This window comes from Meriones unguiculatus, chromosome 9 (genome assembly GCF_030254825.1).
Source record: "Meriones unguiculatus strain TT.TT164.6M chromosome 9, Bangor_MerUng_6.1, whole genome shotgun sequence".
Taxonomy (NCBI): domain Eukaryota; kingdom Metazoa; phylum Chordata; class Mammalia; order Rodentia; family Muridae; genus Meriones; species Meriones unguiculatus.
The window spans coordinates 69,196,009-69,215,819 of record NC_083357.1 but is presented as its reverse complement, the minus strand read 5'-3'; the positions used below and the strand labels follow the sequence as shown (position 1 = coordinate 69,215,819).

Genomic DNA, 19,811 nt, shown 5'->3' with positions numbered 1-19,811 from the left:
CTGAAATTTCAAGGAAAAGTGGCTGTTAGGTATTCTGGGTGGGGCAGAGGGTGTGGGGTGGTGTTATAGACACAGCAGCGTGTCACTGGGCAGGAAACATTGGAGGATCATAACTACAGCATACATGTAGGCTCACATAAATAAAAAGATGCTCACTTGTGTAACTCAGCGGCACACTTACAGGAAAAGTCAGTATGTATCTTACTTGAGGGTGAGCTGTGCATTCAGAGTTGAGTGGACTGGAATGCCGCTAAGCCTTTCTGAAGCCATTTCTTAAGATAGAGTAGAAGGCTGCTGTGTCCCCCTGTATGTTGAACTGGTCATGCTATCATGGTTTTGTCTTTTTATCTGAGGTTTTTGAAATTACCCTTGAACTTCAGTCATTCCTAGAACTAAACACGTTTGCCATTTGCTCATTATTTTCTTTCAGAATCGTCTCCATTCTCTGTGTTTATGAATTCTACCAACTGTCTACCTCCAGATTTCTTGAACCAGGCTGTCAAGTTCCTTTCTCACTCTGTGTGCTGTGCATTTGTTTTCTGAGGCAGGGTCCTGCTGTGTGATCCAGGCTGTCCTCAAGCTTCCTGTCCTGCCCTGAGCTGCTGCATCTTGGGGGTGCTAGTGCACTAAAGATTAGCTCCTCTGTTTTCTTACTCACACATCCATAATAGCGTTGAGTGTTGCTGTTTCTTCTGCCTTAGCATTTTTTGGAAATCAAAAAATACTGTCACTTCCATCTCTACAGTCTTTGTCACTGGCATTGCTGTCATTCTGAGTTCCTTTCAAAGGTAGCTTCCTGTTTGGTTTTCCTGTATTAGACACAGCGAGCACCTGTCTCACAGGTTCCCGAATGATGTAACAGTCCAGCGGCTTCTGGCAGCTGTCTTCATTGGCTGCCTGTTCTTTTTGACCATTGTCACTTTTTTGCTTATTCTTTCACAGATGTGTCACTTCTTCGCTACACTCAGAGTTGGATTCAGTTCTGGATTATTCAAAGACTGTTCACGGGTTGGGCATCCATGGTTCACTTAACCCTTCTAATTTTTCTTCTCGTAAAAAGGCAGGTGTGCCTGTTCTGTGTGCTTTACAATGCAGTGATAAGCATTTGCGTATTTTTTTTTAAAGGAGCATGCAAGAGGAAACAATTCCACCTGGTTTCTAAGTCAGCTGTAAAGACATCCTAGGGAATACCCAACTGGGATGCTTTGTCAGCAGTGATTTAAAAAATACATATTATTTTCAAAACTTTTTTTTCTTTATTTGTCTAAAATAAAGAGGAAATTGAATGAGACTCCCCTCTTGACCTAGGGTTGATTTTATTTAACTCTTGGATTAAAGGTGTGTGCTAAGGCTGACCAGGCCACAAGGACTTGTTTACAGTAAACAGAAAGCTTTTGGGTTAAAGGTGTGGGTGTGTATGTTAGTGTGTTAGGGCTGAGCTACAGCAAACAATAAACAGGTTTACAGTTCACAATCTTGGGGTTCACAGTGTGTGTGGAGGGGGATCAGATATCCTGCAGCACAGCTTAGCTTCTCCTTTAGGTAAATATTGTTTATGTAACAGTATTTACCAGTGTTAATTTCTTAGTTTTGAAGAATTTTAGAAGCACATGGCTGTGTAACATCTTAAGCTTAGGAGAATCCAGTGAAAGAAGCAGGAAAGAATTCTGTGTACTATCTTCTCAACTTTCTTTAAAATTCATTTTATTCCATGATAAAAGTAAACCCCTTAGGTGCTGAGAATTCAGTATCAGCCAAGCAAGTTTAAGTCTCACAGTTCTCTACTTAACACTTTCCTACCACCTGTCCTAGTTAAAGTCACCACCAGGCCTGACAGATGTACTTCATGAAGCAGATGCTAGTGAATGCAGCTGAGTAACCTTCCGAGTCCTGTTGGCACTGTCAGACTTGAACATAGCTGTAGTCATTCTGTGAGGTCAAGACACAAGGATATACATGCATGTTATAGTAAACGTCTGTTTATGTTGAAAACAAAAGCTGGTCCCACCTACCAGCTAGACAGGTACTGTTTAATGTAGAGTCATTTTAAGTCCATTGAAGAATTCATGACAGCATTTATCAGTAAGTAAACTTTTATGTTTCCCTGACTTAACAAAAACAGAAAATAGACAATTTTAAAATTATTTAGGTTTTAAGAACTTCGAAAGAGAAAGTTATGTTTACTTGGAACTTGTCTGGCCCTGTTCAAGATCAGGGGTAACCCTTATCTTGGGTGTTTGTGATGTGGTTCAGTTTGACATTTGGAAACACTAGTTACTGCTGTTCTTGGTGGCACACTTTTAATCCCAGGATTTAGAGAACTCAGGGAGGTAGAGACAGGCAGATTTCCAGGCCAGCCTGGTCTACAGAGGGAGTCCAGGACAGCCAAGGCTACACAGAGACACCCTGTTTGAAGAAAGCAACCAACCAAACAAAACATTATCTTACTATCTTTTAAATTGTATTTGTTGTGTGTGTGCCTGAGCACACATGCCATGATTCTCATGTGGAAGTTAGAGGACACTTCGTGGAGTCAACCCTCTCCTTCCACCTGTATGTAGGTTCTGGGAACCAAACTTGGTCACAAAGCTTGCATCGCTTTGTGCAAGCTTTACCCTTGTAGCCATCTTGCCAGTCCACTTTCTGTGCTAATCTTTATACCATGTCTAGTCCCTTACTTTTTCTCTTTATTAAGAGAAACATATACTCAGGATTATTTCAGTAAGATCAAATATGTATAAAACAATTAAAATCTTGTTTTTTTTCTCTTAAAACTTCGCTTGTATCCCTCCACACAAAAGATCCCAAAAGTCAACATAAATTTGCTTGTACAGCACATTTCAGGCCTCTTTGAGCACTTAAATTAACAAACTGCACTATAACTACTACCCAACTTGCCTTTTTTCTCTGCTCTTAGCTATCACCAGTATATTGATGAAACCTTTGTCACCACATCCATGTTTCCTCTTAAACACTGAAAGAAATAGGAGTGTTGTAAGAGGCTGCACCGGTGTTAGAGGTCAGCACTCGTTTTTCCAGGTTTTTGCCATCAGTTATGCTGCAGTGAACATCTTGAAGAGTGTGTAGTTGTATACTTTGGCACTGTGTGGGATAGTGTCCTGAGGGAGAAAAAAATTAAAAAGTGAAATTCTTTTTTCCAAAAGTAAAGATAGCCTGGTGTGGTAGTGTACAAGTTTGTGATCCCAGGAGTTCAGGAAGCTGAGGCAGAAGAATTCAAGTTCTGATTTAGCCTGGCCTATATTGGGAGACATGACCAGGGCCGGGGCGGGGGGGGGGCTGCGTTAAAAACAAACGAAAAAGGGAGCCATGTTTTTCTCAAATGTCCCTGAGCAGGGCCTCTAACAGCATACCTCCCTCGCCTCAATCTAGATGCCCATTTCTCTGGACCCTCAACATACTAATCCTTAGCTTTTTAATGTTCTTATGCTGATAGTTAAGGCAGGGTCTTGCTTTTAACAGCTGCCTTTGTAATAGTGTGCACGCCAGCACTCTCTAATATGTGGTACACTTATGTTTGTTTCATTTTTCTCTTAATTCGTCTGTGTCCTTCATGTTACACACTTGGTAGAGAAATGAACTGTCAAATAAGTTTGAAATTATTTTTCTCTCCCTTTTTATTTTGGCACTGTACAGTCTTGAATGAGCCACATCGGTCTATATTTTGTCTGTCTTTTTCTCTTCACATCTGTACATGGAGTGACCTGCCGGGAGCTGTTTTCTGAAGGTTTGGACTACTGCTGCTTTGAATGTAGTTCTGAGTTCAGAGTCCTCTACTAACCATACCCACTTGTTTGCTTCAGAGCACTTTCACCTGTTGGCATTTTCTTTTCTAGGCTTCAGACATTCAGGCAAGGACAGTTCTGCTTACCTGGTCACCTCCTTCCAGCGTCGTTAATGGCGAAGTGAACGAAGCAGCTGTACCAGAGCTCTGCACTTACGAAGTACTGCTGTCGAGCACTGGGAAGGAAGGGAAATACAGAAGCGTTTACGTGTAGGTATTTTCTCTTCCTGCTCTTCCGTTACATGGGTTAATGGTTTGAGATAAAGGGAATATTGCTAACTGTGTACTTTTTCTCCTCCCCCAGAGGAGAAGAAACAAGCGTCACTTTAAAAGATCTGAAACCAGCCACAGATTACCACGCAAAGTAAGGAGTGTGTTCCCTTGCTTCCATATGATAGACATAGCAGAGGGCTAGGCTCTTTGCTTGTGTTGTCGTCATCAGTGATTTCCATTAAAATCTAGAATATATTTTAAGCAGTGGGCTTTAATTTTTCTACGGCATCATTGTAATGTTTCAGAATAATCCACATTTATACATTTTACTCAAGTTTAAATATTACAGTAAGGGAAAAGCCTAATTTCCCTGTCTATAAGAAGAAGGGTTAGAAGGACTCTCTGGACGATGTCTGTAGTATGTGCTTTAGCACGGCAAACTTGCCCTGGCTTATGAGGCATCATACACAGGATCATAAACAATATTTTCGTGTATATTAGTCTGCATCATGTTTTGGAAGGAGCTCTCAGACTTGCACAGCATTTAATAGGAGCAATTCAGATAATGCCTTATAGTTGTCCAATATATGTCATTAAGTTTTTACTTCCCAGCAGGGTCCTAATACTTCCCTGTTTTTTAAAAGAACATTTATGTTAAGAATATTCTTATTGCTCATGAACAATTTAAGTAAGTTCTGTACTTCCGTTCAAAGACTTGTCCAACCTAATCTGTTTCACAATGGATTGACACCATTATTGAATCATGATTCATGTGGATTATATTCATTTTTCTTTTAATCAGTGAGATAGAATCAAGTAAAATAGAAAGTGTCATCTTATTAAGAATATTGTTTTAGGAAGTATGTGTCTGTGCATATGTGTGTGCATGTATTCACAGAGACATGTTATGTCACAATTTTGAAATATCATTCTTATTTGAGTTGCAGTAAAATAATACCACTGTTTTATACTATGTCTTAAGGGACAGTTTTTACTTCTAGATAACACATTTTCTTGAATATTTGAAAGGTACCTTACTACTTGTGTATACTTAAAACTGATATTGTTGAAAGTAAAAACAGGTAAAACTGTTTTATGCCACAGAGTGCAGGCAGAGTCCAATTCGATAAGGGGAATTCCTTCGGAAGCTGAAAGCTTTACCACCTTGAGCTGTGAGCCTGATACACCCAATTCTCCCAGGATAGCCAACCGGACCAAAAACTCGCTCACTTTGCAGTGGAAGGTGAGGATAACCTGTAGAGCGTTTCTAAGCAGATGGGTCTTCTGTTTTCCTCTTCCCTCCTTGTGTTGAATGTCAACTGTTTTTGGAGACCAAGAGTGTTAAGTTAAATAACTTTCTCCTTTCATTGTATAATAAGGTAGGTGTTTGTTTCTTATGCTATCAGATACCTCACTTTCTTTTGCTGTGTTTGTCACTGACTAAATCCAGCTTGCAGGAGAAAGGATTTATTTCATTATTCTACACTGGAAGTCAGTGAGGGCAAGGCTACTTACTGGCTTGCCCACAGGCCCACCTGCCTAGGCACAGTATCACCATAGGGGCAAGCAGTCAAGAAAATACCTCAGGGATGTGTCCACAAGCTAATCTGATGGAGGTGTTTTTACACATTGATTCTCTCTCAGATAACCTGGACTCTATTAGGTAAACAGCCTAAGCTGACTAGGGGATGCGTCCTCCCATACTGAGGATTTGAGGATGTATGGTACAGTCTTCCATGCGTGGGCAAACACTACAACTGAGTTTCATCCCTAATACCCCTCCCTCTTTTTGAAAACTTGTTATCCTCCTGTCTCAGTTGCCATAGTGGCTAGAATTACTTTGAAGATCTTATTTCCTGTTTTGTGTAATTCAAGTAAAGATACAACATAAAAATTATGTGATAATTCAATGATGGTATGGTATGGTACAGTGCTTTACAATAGTTATTATAATAGTTTTCCCAACTTGGAGGAAAATTGGAAGGCGGGCCTCAGGTTATTGAAGTAGACATATCTTCTCCCCCGGCCCCCAAAAAAAATGCTTTAAGGAAAAGTAAAGATAAGGCTTTAGCAGCTAGACTAAAGCAATCTAGAAGCATGAACTCTTGGGAGATAAATTTTTACCTTTTCCCTATTCACAGTCTGTCTTTGAAGTCTTCTGTTACGGAAAAGTTGTGATTGCCAAGAATTTTCTTTCCCTTCTCATAATATTTATTTTAAACTGCTGATTTACTTTAAACTGCTGTTACTATGTCAATCAGTTATTACTCTAACTCACAGTATTTAAAAATGTTTAAATGCAAGATGTTAGTCTCAAAGTCGAGTTTCTTCAGATACAAAGTTGTAAGTCATGGTCATTTGTTCTACAAAAGAGAAGTTGGTTGAAATTGTAGGAGGAAACTGTTAGAAAGATAGGAATTCTCATTTCAAGAGTGATTAAAGTTTACGGTGAAATGCCTGTTTTTCCCCTAAAAGGGGCTTCTCCCCTGAAGTTGGAGGGATTACTGAGCTACTGAGCAACAGTTTGAGGTAAAGGCACATTCTCTCTAGCAGCAGGATTCCAACAGGGCCCTTTTCTGTCTACTTCCTTCCCACAGCCTAGCCCTTAGCCCTCTGTTCTTTGGTATATTACAAAATAGTCCATTAAAAATGGTAAGAACTTAAACCTGATAAAATCTTATAGGCAAAATGAATTTTTTAAAGAATTATGAAAGTTAAAATAGTTCTTGTTAAAGGAGATTATAGAATATTCAGAAAAATGTAGATGGCCTCTTGCTTTCTTTTTTTATTTTTTATGTGTATGAGTGTTTGCCTGCTTGTGTTTATGTGCAATGTATATTCGTGGTGCCCACTAAGGCCAAAAGAGGGCCTTGGATCCCCTGGAACTGGAAATAGGATGGCATGGGCTACCATGTGGACTCTGGTGACCAAACCTGTGTCTTCTGTAAGAACACCCATGGTTCTTAACCTCTCAGCCCCTCTGGCCATTTTTTTTTTTTATTCATGGCATTTTTATTTTTATTTTTATTTTTTTTACAATTTATTCATTATATATCCTGATTGATGCCCCCTCCCTCAACTCCTCCCAGTCCCCCTTCCCTCCCTCTTCCCCCTCATCCCTTTTCCCTAGTCCACTGAAAGGATAAGCCCATAGCTTATCAAGTCTCATCAGGACTGCCTGGATCCAAAGATCATCCTGAGTGAGGTAATCCAGAAGCAGAAAGACATACATGGTATACATTCACTTATAAGTGGATATTAGCTGTATAATAGAGGGTAGCCATTATACAGAAGCTGAACACTAAGGAGGACTTTAAGGAGGATGCTTAAATCTCATTCAGAAGGGCAAACAGGATAGACATTGGAAGCAGTGGAAGAGAGGGAACAGGATGGGACCCTCTGGCCATTTGTCACAGATAATACCTGCGACATAAAGTTGGTTCCTTGTTATTTAGGAGGACTAATTCCTTCTTTTTTTCTGATTCAGGCACCCAGTGACAATGGTTCTAAAATCCAAAGCTTTATTTTAGAATGGGATGAGGTAAGTACTTTGAATCTTTTTTAATGGTTAAACTTATGGATGTATCTTCAGACAAAATAATGATGTTATCAGTTTTAATTATATTTCTCTTTAAGAAACAATATTTTATGTGGTGGGTGAGTGGATGGTTGTGTTCTTAGAAAACATAGTTGGTGGCTTGAACCTGGGAGACCAGAGCCTAACACTGAAGCAGAGTAAAGCCTCACTCAGGACTGACTCAGAGCATCAGACAGTTCATACTCAGAGGGTTAAGAAGAGTCACCTGTGTCTTTCCTGAGACTGCTACTCCAACCAAGTAGCATGCATGGAGATAACCTAGAACCCCTGCACAGATGTAGCCCATGGCAGTTCAGTCTCCAAGTGGGTTACATAGTAATCGGAACAGGGACTGCCTCTGACATGAACTGGTTGGCCTGCTCTTTGATCACTTCCCACTGAGGGGGAAGCAGCCTTACCAGGCCACAGAGGAAGACAATGCAGACACTCCTGATGAGACCTGATAGACTAGGATCAGAAGGAAGGAGAAGAAGACCTCTCCTGTCAGTGAACTTGGGGAGAAACATGCGTGGAGAAGTGGGAGGAAGAGAGGGGTTGGGAGGGAGCTACAGGTGGGATACAAAGTGAATAAAGTGTAATTAATAAAAAAATTTAAAAAATATAAAAAGAGTCACCTGATTAAAGTACAATCATAAGGACAAGCTGCACATGGCAAACACACGTTTCTCCATAGAGGAATATAAATAACAATAGCCAGTTGCAATGAATAATCTAAAGTGAACTCACTCTTATCCACACACATGGGAGGGGATAAAAGCACCTTCCAAGGACAGCCATGTTTGGGAGGGACAGAGATTACAAGACTCTTGTTTAGTTGGAGTTTTCTTACAGGTCTCAGAGGTCACGTCACACAGCTTCATTCATGAACCATGTTCCGACACACCATCATAGGGATCACTTGAGTTGGGGCTATAGTTTTCCTAGCAAGCACGAAGAGGCTCTGGATTTAATTAAATCATACACACACACACACACCGTTTTTTACAGTTATCTTGGGAAAGGCATTTTTTTTTTCTCCCTGCCAGCCTTAATAGCAAGACTACTAGTTTCCTATGGCCTCTACAGCAAATCAAAAACTTGATGAATGAAAGAAAATTTCACAGTTCTGAAGACCAAAAATATTATCTGGGCCAAAATCAAGGTGTGAGCATGATTTTGTTCCTTCCAGGGGTTAGAACTGTTTCTTGCCCTGGCCAGTTTTGTATGGTCCATGACCTTGCTGCCATCCCCTTACTCTTTTCTCGTACTCCTGCCTGCCTGTCTCAGGGGGCTATTTGTGCTTGAATTGTGGCCCATCCAAATAATCAGGGGTAACCTTCTTTCTCAAGACCCTTAATCTAGCCACAATGTTCACCATATAAGGAAACATTCAGAGATTAGGGATTAGGTCCTGGGCATCTTTGACAATTACAACAAACATAGTGGACTATACAGTTTAGTGCGGTATTTTCTTGTCAATTATCCCATTCTCTTTTATCCTGTTGCTTATACCAAGCAAAGAGAAGGGGCCAGGGAGAGTGGAAATTCTGTTGAAAATGTGGGGATTCAAAAGTATTTATTAAAAGAATAATAAAGCATAATTAAGGTTTTGTTCTCGAAATGCTAAGAGAATTCAGAATAAGATTGCTTTTGACAGACCACAGAAGATAAACGCATCCTCTGGGGACCTGATAAAATGTAGCAGGGATAGAAAGTTAATTGATTGTTCAGTAATTTTATAACATTACTAAACAAGGCATTTCTTTTTAGAGTATCAGCTAGCCCAAGATGCCACTCATATTTACTGTATTGTATTGCACCAATTTATATTATTCAAGTTGTAATTAACTCAGTGACTTTAAACTGACTAGAGAGCAAAATCTACCAGTATTCAGAATGTATTATTTTGTGCTAAGACCATGCAGTTGATTCAGCTAAATGCCCTAACAACTAATAAGACTGTTTAGCTTAACAGCCAGGTGCAGTCATTCTTCAGAGAAGCAGAATTGACCCCAGCTGCCCTGGGCTGAGGTACAGGGATGGAAAATAGGTGGGAAAAGAGGAGCTGCCCATTTTATTTCACAGACAACATTTCTAAATTTCCAGTTGTCCTGGGTGGTCAGACTTTCCTCTCTGTCATCTAATCGGGCTTTTCCCTCTTCTAGAATTCCTCAGTGCTAAATGTAACTTCTGGAGCAGTCGCTCCTCCAGACCTTTACTCTAACGGTCTAGATACTCTATATACATAGCAGTATCTAGGGGAAGACACAAAGCAGTGTCTTTAAAGACAGGTTTAAAAACTGTTCACAAAGAACTTTTCATGAGTTAAAGAAAAGTGGCCACTTGTCTGTCTCAGAGATCAGCCTGATGCCATAGCAGCTTGTCCCCCATAAAGATTATAAGGTCCGTATCTTACTATAGCCAGAAATTTAAATATGGCTGAAACACCATATTTAATTCGAGGAGTATGCAAGGCCTGTTGGAAAGCTACTTGTGCTGTTGGAATTTTGTACCAGAAGTTAACTACATAGAAGATGTTCAGTGTTTCAGCCTTCTCTTAAGGTCCGTGATATGTGTAACAGTGCTGCTACTGTGTATTATACCCGCTAACAAATAACTGTCAAGGAACAGCTATGAATTTGTCTCTTGTTAGTAGTGCAGTGCATATTACATATAATAACTAGCCATTTCTCCTAGGGGAAAGGAAATGGAGAATTTTGTCAGTGTTACATGGGCTCACAGAAGCAATTTAAAATTACCAAACTGTCACCGGCAATGGGTTGTAAATTTAGATTATCAGCCAAAAATGACTATGGTATAAGGTAAGACATTTTGTAAAGTCATATATTTTAGATTATTTAGTCAGTCTACCCATTGAAAAATGTGCCTTATTTTGTTGATATAGTTATGCTATAGCAAAGGCCAGAAGAGTGTCTTAGTTACATACAGATGACAGTAAAGATTAAATTTAAAAACTTTTCAATGTCAAATATAAGTTAAATCTTTATATGAGTGATATGCAAAGATTTAATTTATATTTCTTTTCTTGTTATTATTGGTTTTCTTTGTTTTGCTTTTAAATTGTCAGTATATGGACTTCCCTATATTAGAAGTTTTGTTTAGAATCTGGTGGGTTCCATATCCTTGGTGCTTGATATAAATAGAAATTGCCCCCTCCACTTTTTAATCTTGAAAGGCCGAAATTTCTATTGGGGTTTTTTTTTTTGTGTGTGTGTGTGTGTGAATGAAATAATAAATCATATTTAGGGTGAAAATCTTTACTGCTACCGGTAAACAAGTGTAGTTGGATTAGTGGGATTCTTATTTAGGTGGTTAATCTGTAATCAATAACCATTAGAAAAAATATCTGGGCGTTTGTTTTCTCTGTTTCTTAAAAGGCCTCTCTGTAGCTCAGACAAGCCTGGGCCTTTTAAGAATCCTATTGAAATTGGTTTTAGTTTGTTTTATTTTAGAAATTCCTCTGTTTACCTTTATGGGAGTTTAATTATGGGTTTAATTGCACAGTTTACATCTTTACCACATAAAGTGGCATTGATGAGAACTCTTTTCTGTTCCATGGAGACACCATATGCAGAATAATAGTGTACCATGAAATGGCTTTTACTGTGTTCTCTTTCTTACAGACCACTGTGTATTTTTTTTTTTCACTGACCGAATACATTTCACATGTAAAAGCTTTAAAGACTCTAAACTTACACATTTGAAAGAATACTAACCTTTTGGTATCTAGGTTACCTTAAAGATACTTCAAATCCATTCAGCTTTGACTCTCCAGGGCTAGAACTGTAGCTCATTGGTACCTGCTACCTTAGCATGTTCAATCAAGGGGTCTTCGTTTGAGCTCCATCACAACAACAACAAAATTAAAATTTTCATTTTAAAGAAATACTGTTAGCGGGGGCGGGGGGAGGGCTCTTTATCAATAGGATGGTTTTACTTCTCTTTTAAAATGACTTGTTCCAACAGTGCTTTCAGTGAAGAGGTCTTGTACTACACCTCGGGCTGTGCCCCCTCTGTACCCGCAAGTCCTGCGCTGACCAAGGCTGGAGTTACGTGGCTGTCCCTACAGTGGACGAAGCCCTCGGGAACACCATCAGATGAAGGGATTTCTTATATTTTAGAGATGGAGGAGGAAACATCAGTAAGTCCCACTCTGTAGTTCAATAAGAGTTGAAGTCATTTTGGTAGTGTTATTTCAATCCAGTAAATGTTACCACAGGAGCTGGCTCCTTTCCCAACTCCTATTAGGCCTTGCTTTGCTATTATCTAAGTGAGATTGGGAGCGAGGCCTTGTTTTCTTCTCTTTCTTCTCTTGCTTTCTTGGTGTGCATAAGAGGCTCGCAGGGTTGTAAATTCTGAAGTCTATACCTGGAAAACACACAGACTACACTTTGCATTTCAGAGCTGGATGTGTACCTTGGTGGTGGAGCATTTACCTAACAGGCAGGGCACCTTGCATGCCCCGGCCAGAGAGTCAAACATAGATTGACTTAGGAAAAAATACAGGGGGAATGTTAGCACAGCCTTCAGCCTTGTGCACAGAGCAATTCTAAAGTAAGTACTGTGTCACCCTTCACGGTCAGTACTGCTTGCTGACGTACCACAGAAGGCTGAGAGCCTCCTGGGAGACTGTGTAGTGCCTCCTAAGTCTAGTTACCTGCCTCTGCTTCCTGCTAACCGAAAACAGACAGAGCTTCGTTTTGAGTTAGGGTTAGGTAATAGTGGCACAGTCTTGTAAATATACTGTAGGTTTTCGTATTGTATGTTTAAGTAGTGAATCATACTGTATTTTCAGTTATATCTCCACTTATAATTTTCAACATGGGAGCTAATACAGCAGTGAAATATTATCACTGGGACTGTAAATATAGCAGTATTGGACCTAAGTGGCACATTATCTCCCAGTACAGTAAACCATTTATTTCTTCATTAAACACAGCCGGGCATTCAGGGCAAAGTAAGCATGCTTATGTGTGCTTAGTTCTTGTGACATTGCTGGGAAACTTGGTTCTAGAAATTGCTTCATTGATGGTGAAGGCTGCCATTGGTTCCACCACTTCCTCAGAGCAAAGACGTTCACTTGGCTCTTAAATTTACTGAGACTAATTAATGTTATTCTTCTAAAAAGGGTTCTGTAGCATATCTGTTGTGTTCACTCACTCAAGATGGAAGCATCAAGGTGAGAGAGAATTACAGTTACACACAGTCACAGGGGACGAGTAACTCAGGCCTTCACACACCTATTACTCCTCATATGCCTGCAAACAAGGAGCTAATGAAAACTGTGTTCCCTTCCAGGGTTATGGTTTTAAGCCTAAATATGATGGAGAAGATCTTGCTTACACAGTGAAAAATCTGAGACGTAGTACAAAGTATAAATTTAAGGTAAATTTTGAAAGCCCATTAAGAAATGTTTTCTTGTTTTTATTGTTCTTGTTAAAACCAAGCACAGACTTCCATTGTATATTCCCTCCAAATCTTTCCTTTGGTTTTAAATTTAAAATAATTCTGTCATTTCTAATGAGTGTTTCTGTTGTACTTTTTTACTGTGATATAATACTTCTCAAACTTCATGTATTTACATTCAAAACCAGTTTTAACATTTTTTTTTTTTTTTTGTGGAACTCTCATCTTGTGATGTGACTATATATATTAAAATATGCATGTGAAAACATACCTGATAAGATTTTTAGCATCATGTAATAGAAAGATTCTTTCTGTACTATCAGTGGTAATTCCTCAAAGGAGGTGATATCTACCAGTTTCTTAATTGCAAAGTTATTCTTTGCCCTTTTGCGTTTTGTGAGTTCTGTGTCATTTGTAAACATTGTATTCCTTACCAGGGTTTTACACCTGTTTTAATGCCCCTTGATGACTCTTGCCTCAATCTATTCTTGCTTTGATTAAAAATGCTATGTGGTACTGTTTTACTTGTATAATTCTTCTTTGTGTCACTTGCTTGAGGGAGTGACAGACTGAAAATTCATCTATGGAAACTTCTGGAATTTATTTTTCCTCTGATGGCATCACTCTGGGATATATTTTGGCTCTTGATCAGTGCTTAAATTATTTAATAATCACAATTAATAGAAATAAACATCAAATTATGACAGGATGCTTATTAGTTGGCAAATTAAACATTTATATTTTCCTACCAGAGCTCATTTAATCAAATTATTTCAGATAAATGGTAGAGGGTTATTATAAATGTTTTCACTATTCAGTAATGAGTTATTTAGCTTTTATGAGTTTGTATGCTTTCTACTGTTTGTTTCTATTATTGATATTCAGCTTTAATCCATGGTGGTCAGTCAAGATTCAGGATGTTATTTCGGTGTTCTTTTATCTGTTGAAGCTTATGGCCAGCTTTGGAGAAGGTTCCATTTGGGCTGCTGAGAAGAAACTATATTCTTTTGTGTTTGAGTAGTATGTTGTGCAGTATTTGTTAGGTCCGTTTAATTTATGATACTATTAAACTCCACACTTCTGTTTGATTATTTTTAACTGGATGACCTGTCTGTTGGCAGGAGTGGGTTATGAAGCCACTCTAAACTGTCTTAGGATCACTGTGTGATGTTATACATAGTAGGGCTTCTTTTACGAAATTGGAGGCCCTTGGGTTTGGTGTACATAGTGGTTAGAATTATATTAGCCACTTGGTGGGTTTTCCTTTAATGAATATGTAGTGTCCGTCCCCGTGTCTTCTGCTTAGTGTCCTCATGCAATCAGGGGCCTTCTCAGGAAGACAGGCAGTACTCCTGCAGAGAGATGGTCTCAGTGTTTCGTCATTTCACCAGGCTTGTACTTTGCTCCCCGCTTGGTTTGCTGTATTGTTAGGTAGCAAACATTAAGTCTTTGTGGTCTCATCACAGGTCATTGCTTATAACTCAGAAGGTAAAAGCAATCCGAGTGAAGTAGTGGAATTCAGTACCTGCCCGGATAAACCCGGAGTGCCTCAGAAGCCTTCGGTGAAAGGGAAGATACACTCACATGGCTTTAAGATTACTTGGGGTAAGATGTCCATGCTTTATTTTGTGTTGGGGTAAAATAATTTAAATATGAACTTTTCCTTAAGACCACCCTTACAAAAGAATCACAGTACCTTTTGCTAGAAATTTGCCACATTCATCCCTAAAAGAGGAGACAAAAACCCATAAGCAACTAGTTCAAAATTCAAGTTTCTGTTTATGGAATGTAGGTGTCCAGGAGGATAAAAGATTGTTATCCAGCCGTGCTCAAACAGTGGCTCTTTAGGGATTGGTAGGTGTTGTAGCAGCCTCCTATGGGGTGAAAGGCCAGACCCACAGGAATTGTTCAGAAGAGATACTGTTAGTGACAGTGTTTTCTCATGAAAAGCCCAAGTTCAGTGATCTTAATCCACCCCATTAGTGTGATGGTGCAGTGTGATTCCCTGTTAAGGTAGGCTGTTAGTACCAGTTTTCAGTAACATTGTGGCTATGGTTCTTGGGTAAATTAACTCAGGACAGTCTGGTAAGAAATGTGTCTTCATCGAGGATCATGTGTGGAGAGCTGTGTGGCCACAGAGGCTAGCAGGTTGGATGTTACAGGAACTAGAGAGCCACTGTAAGAGGGCGGACAGGGTCAGCTCTGTGTGAAAGGAAACATTGCTGAACTTGAAGCCATCAGCATCAGTCATTTTAGCTCTCAAGACATGAAGCTAAAACTTAAAAAGTTATTCTTTTACACATTTGCTGTACATCTGCTTATCCACAAGTTCGGGGGGACAGCAGAGAATGTGCAAACTCAGTCATGCCCTGGAGACACGGTTGAAAAATTAACATATTACAACTCTAAATTTCAAACTCCCTTAGAATTTAAAGTGAATGGAATGTTGTATAGATAATAATCTTACCGTAGAGTCCACTTTATAAATGCGGGAAGATAGGAGGGTATATTAATTGAAAAGTGGTGACAAAAGATGGGCAAATCATGGTAGGTGCAGTGTTACCCTTTAACAGTCCTGCCTTGGCATTCCGTTTGCTGGGGTTTTTGTAATGCCACTTTTGTTTGTAACAGATCCACCAAAAGACAATGGAGGCGCGCCCATCAATAAGTATGTAGTGGAGATGGCCGAAGGTTCTAACGGTGAGCATAGCTGGTGAAGGGGATGGATCTGTTGTGGTAATGAACCTCTCTTCCGGCATTGAATTGTTTGCTGTGAAAACCGTTTTTGCTGCCCTGTGGATTGTCCTTAATTGGGTGGGGGTGGGGGTGTTTGTAGCAGCTAAGATTGTGCCTGTTGTGATGCACTTCAGGTTGTGACCTCTGGAAATACAGTGGATCAAATGTCACCCTCTATTATTATACATTTTTTTTCTTACCTGTTTATATTGTGCAATCCTTTTATGTGTAGACCAGTTCCTTGGATACTATATATTTAATGTTTTTACTAAAGAGTAGTTTATACCCACATGTACTAGAGGAAAATTAGTCACTAAAAGTTAGTTCCAGTTAAGATTTTTATGACATTTAACTTTATGCTTAAGTTACCTGTTCATCAGTTTTGATTTTCATAAAATGGCCAGATTTATTATATATACAATGTTCTGTCTGCATGGACACCTGCACACCAGAAGAGGGCGCTAGATCTCATTATAGATGGCTGTGAGCCACCCTGTGGTTACTGGGAATTGAACTCAGGACCTCTGGAAGAGCAGCCAGTGCCCTTAACCTCTGAGCCAACTCTCCAGCCTAAAGAAAGGTCTTTTAATTATGCTGAAATGTGTTATAATACTAATTCTTTATACTCTTTGTTATAATATTATTACTGGACCAGTAAACACATTGAATATACTTAATTAAAAGCAAATTACCAATTTAAGCCAAAGGTTGTACAGACATACTTCAATGCAACAGAGCCATGCAGATTTGTCTAGGAGACTACATACGTAAAGAAAATTAAATCACTTCCAGGAAACTCAAGCCAGGCTTAAATTGTTTCTCACAAATTATATCAGCACTTACTTATTGAACCCTAGAATATCTGCCCTGTTCATGATACCAGAACGTTAAACATTACCCCTTGGCTGATTGTGCACCATTCTGTATTTTCAGGAAACAAGTGGGACATGATCTACAGTGGCGCGACCAGGGAACATCTCTGTGACCGGCTGAATCCAGGCTGCTACTACCGCTTGCGGGTTTACTGCATTAGTGATGGAGGGCAGAGTGCGGTAATGCTCTTGAATAGATTTGTTTGTTTTTAATTTGGACCAAATGGGACAGTATCAGCATTTCCTGCCCTCTTTGTCGAAATTTTGTACAAATGTCAAACAGTGATTTGTGTAATCAGAGTGGCTAAAGTTAACTATTACCAGAATATTTTAACAAGATATTTTGCTCATAATATTTATATTTTGCTCATAGTATAGGCTGATACCTAAGTTTAGCAGAATTGAAATAGATACTGTCTTGCTGCTCTGTAAATTGTGTCGAAACCATAACCTGTTTGAACACATATATAATATTTGAGTATTTCAGAAAGGCTAGCCATTATTTTATGAGTGTAAAGAAATTTAGTAGCTGGACATTTAATCCCAGCACTCAGGAGGCAGGTGAATTCTTGAGTTCAAGGCCAGCCTGGTCTAAAGAGCAAGTTCAGGGACAGCTAGTGCTACCTGGAGAAACCCTATCTCAAAAAAACAAAAACAAAAGGGACTCAGTATTTCAGTGATCAGTAATGTCATCAGTTATACTGATCCTATCCCAATTCTGAGGACAGTTCTAGAGCCTCTGGTTCAATCTGAGTACATGCATCATCTTCAGTTAAGCCTGTTGAACCCCAGCATTTTGTGTGGGTTAGTAATTCCAAGAGGGTGTCTTCATCCCACTCTTTGAGCACTTGAAGGTCTCTTCTTTGAGTACGCTTGAGGACAAACAGTAGCGGGAGAGCACTGGCCAGAGACTGTTCCTTTCCCCATCTTTAAATCATTTCAGACCACAGACTCATTTTGTGCTCCCCACTCCCTATCAAGACGCTTGCTTCAGTTCTTGTCTCAGTGTTTCTCACAGGGCTTGGGGGGAGCATCCTAAAGTATGCCAGGTGCCCTGGCACAGGCGCATGCCACAAGCAACCCCAGTAGCTAAGCTAAGTGTACCAAGATGAGGCAGATTCCCCTTTCCACAGTTTTGGTAGCATGCAATGCGCCTCAGCTCACTCGCACCTTCCTGTTCTCCACTCCTGCGCAGGAAATATGCTCCAGTTGCCTGCAATATTTTTTTAATGAATTTAACCAAGAATCGCTTATCAGAACATTCATAATAATATTTTTCAAATGGAGTTTTACATACTAAAAATACTCTTGCAAAAAAATGGCTTTTAAACTTCCTATCAGACGTGCAAGTATTGTGAAACAGTGTGAGTCCTGCTCAGCAGGCTTATTACAGTGTTCCATCTTATTCATTGAGAAAGCTACCTGGGAGTAAAGCTGTAACTTGGTACTAGAACACTTTTCTTCTGTGGAGAACTTCCTCAGTTCTCAGAACCACCTGGAAAAAAAGAAAATCTCCCTGCACTTAAGAACAACAAATGTTTTTCTAGTGCATCATTGAAACATTTGTACATAGACTGCCTGTCTAAAAAGTTTCGAAGAAATGCTTTGTGTTTTAAAATAATTAAATATATAGTGTGAACCTTAACATACAGCGTAGAAATACGGCAGTTAATCTTTCAAGTAAAATCAAGGCTGGGGCTTGTAGCTTTTTGTGGTAAGATACTTGCCTGGCATTTGTAAGGCCCTGGTTCAAGCGCTGTCCCATAAGAAAATAAAGTAGGAGTCAAAGCAATACTAAATAGAATGGTGCTGTATACTAAAGAAACTTACTGGTTGTAGAATTGTTCTTAGAGTAATAAAATAATTTAGTTTTAAAGACAGTTAAAAAACAAAACAAAACACTATGTGTCTTAACCTCCAAAAACAATAGGGTAGACATTATGTATAATGTCAAAACAACCTAAGAGGTTTGTGCATCCCTTTGGACAGCATTTTCTTAGTTGCCTATCGTTTTAGATACTTTGTTTTGTTTCCTAATATAGAAAGGGCTTGTTCTTTTCCAGCTTGTTTTTAAAATAGTATCGTATGTGTCTTTTGTCTATAAAAATGTAATGATTTAATAAGGCCTGATTTCTATTCAGAACCTCTTTTAGTAAAGCACAGTTTCATGCCTTTGGTACAGCCTTATGTTGTACTAATGTCTTTTATGAAAACAATCCAGTAGTTTGGGGCCTTTGTTTAACTTTGCTTCTGCCTTGGCAGGTCTCTGAATCTTTGCTGGTGCAGACTCCAGCTGTGCCTCCTGGCCCATGCCTCCCTCCCAGGTTGCAGGGTAGACCCAAAGCAAGAGAAGTACAGTTACGATGGGGTAATTTCCATTTTGGTACTGAATTATAATTAAGTTAGAACCAAAGTATTCCTCCAGTTAAAACGTCTCAATCTGTCCGCCCTTCCTCAGGACCTCCACTGGTTGACGGTGGATCACCCATTTCCTGTTACGCAGTGGAAATGAGCCCTGCAGATAAAGATGAGCCCAGAGATGTTTACCAAGGCGCTGAAGCGGAGTGTACAGTGAGCAGCCTTCTTCCGGGAAAGACATACAGCTTCAGACTGCGAGCAGCAAACAAAATGGGGGTGAGGGAACCACTGGCTGAGCCATCACTGGATCACGTGTCGTCACACCATTTTGTTTTAATAAGCTACTGATAAATAAGAAATAGTGAGCCGGGAGCAGTGGTGCACATCTGAAATTGCAGCACTCGGAAGGCAGAGGCAGGTGGATCTCTGTGAGTTCGAGGCCAGCCTGGTCTGCAAAGCAAGTACAAGATAGCTAAGGCTACATAGAGAAACCCTGTCTCAAAAAAACAAAAAAAGAAAAAGGAAGGAAAAGTGTGCCCTGTAACTTGCCTTGCTGTCTTTGAGGCCTCAGTTAGAGGTTGTGGCACTTGAAAAAAGTTGTGGTTTCCTTTAGGGAATGTTGAAAAGCCTGTGTGCATGGTCTGATTTTATGCAGCATTTACTCCCCATTGTAGACCAGATGTTATTAATGCTTTGCCTCATGGGCAGATGCTGATATTTAAGCATTTCTGGCTTGTATGAGTTATTTAAAAACTATTGTGTATATGTAGACAGTTACATAAAATGAACAAAAAGGTGATAACCCCACTTTGCAGCTTGTGACACT

At 39.5% G+C, this 19,811-nt stretch overlaps 1 protein-coding gene across 4 annotated transcripts in view; it reads left to right on the top strand.

Moving 5' to 3' along the window:
* The window catches only part of Fndc3a (fibronectin type III domain containing 3A), a 149,076-nt gene that overhangs the window by 116,591 nt on the left and 12,674 nt on the right, over nt 1–19,811 (top strand). For all 4 annotated transcript variants that reach the window (XM_060391429.1, XM_060391428.1, XM_060391430.1 and 1 more), the window contains 12 exons: nt 3,855–4,012; nt 4,107–4,166; nt 5,120–5,258; nt 7,503–7,556; nt 10,290–10,414; nt 11,580–11,754; nt 12,912–12,998; nt 14,486–14,624; nt 15,651–15,719; nt 16,689–16,807; nt 18,890–18,995; nt 19,086–19,261. In XM_060391429.1, the coding sequence (XP_060247412.1) occupies nt 3,855–4,012; nt 4,107–4,166; nt 5,120–5,258; nt 7,503–7,556; nt 10,290–10,414; nt 11,580–11,754; nt 12,912–12,998; nt 14,486–14,624; nt 15,651–15,719; nt 16,689–16,807; nt 18,890–18,995; nt 19,086–19,261 (1,407 nt within the window). The remainder of the gene's footprint in view (nt 1–3,854; nt 4,013–4,106; nt 4,167–5,119; nt 5,259–7,502; nt 7,557–10,289; nt 10,415–11,579; nt 11,755–12,911; nt 12,999–14,485; nt 14,625–15,650; nt 15,720–16,688; nt 16,808–18,889; nt 18,996–19,085; nt 19,262–19,811) is intronic.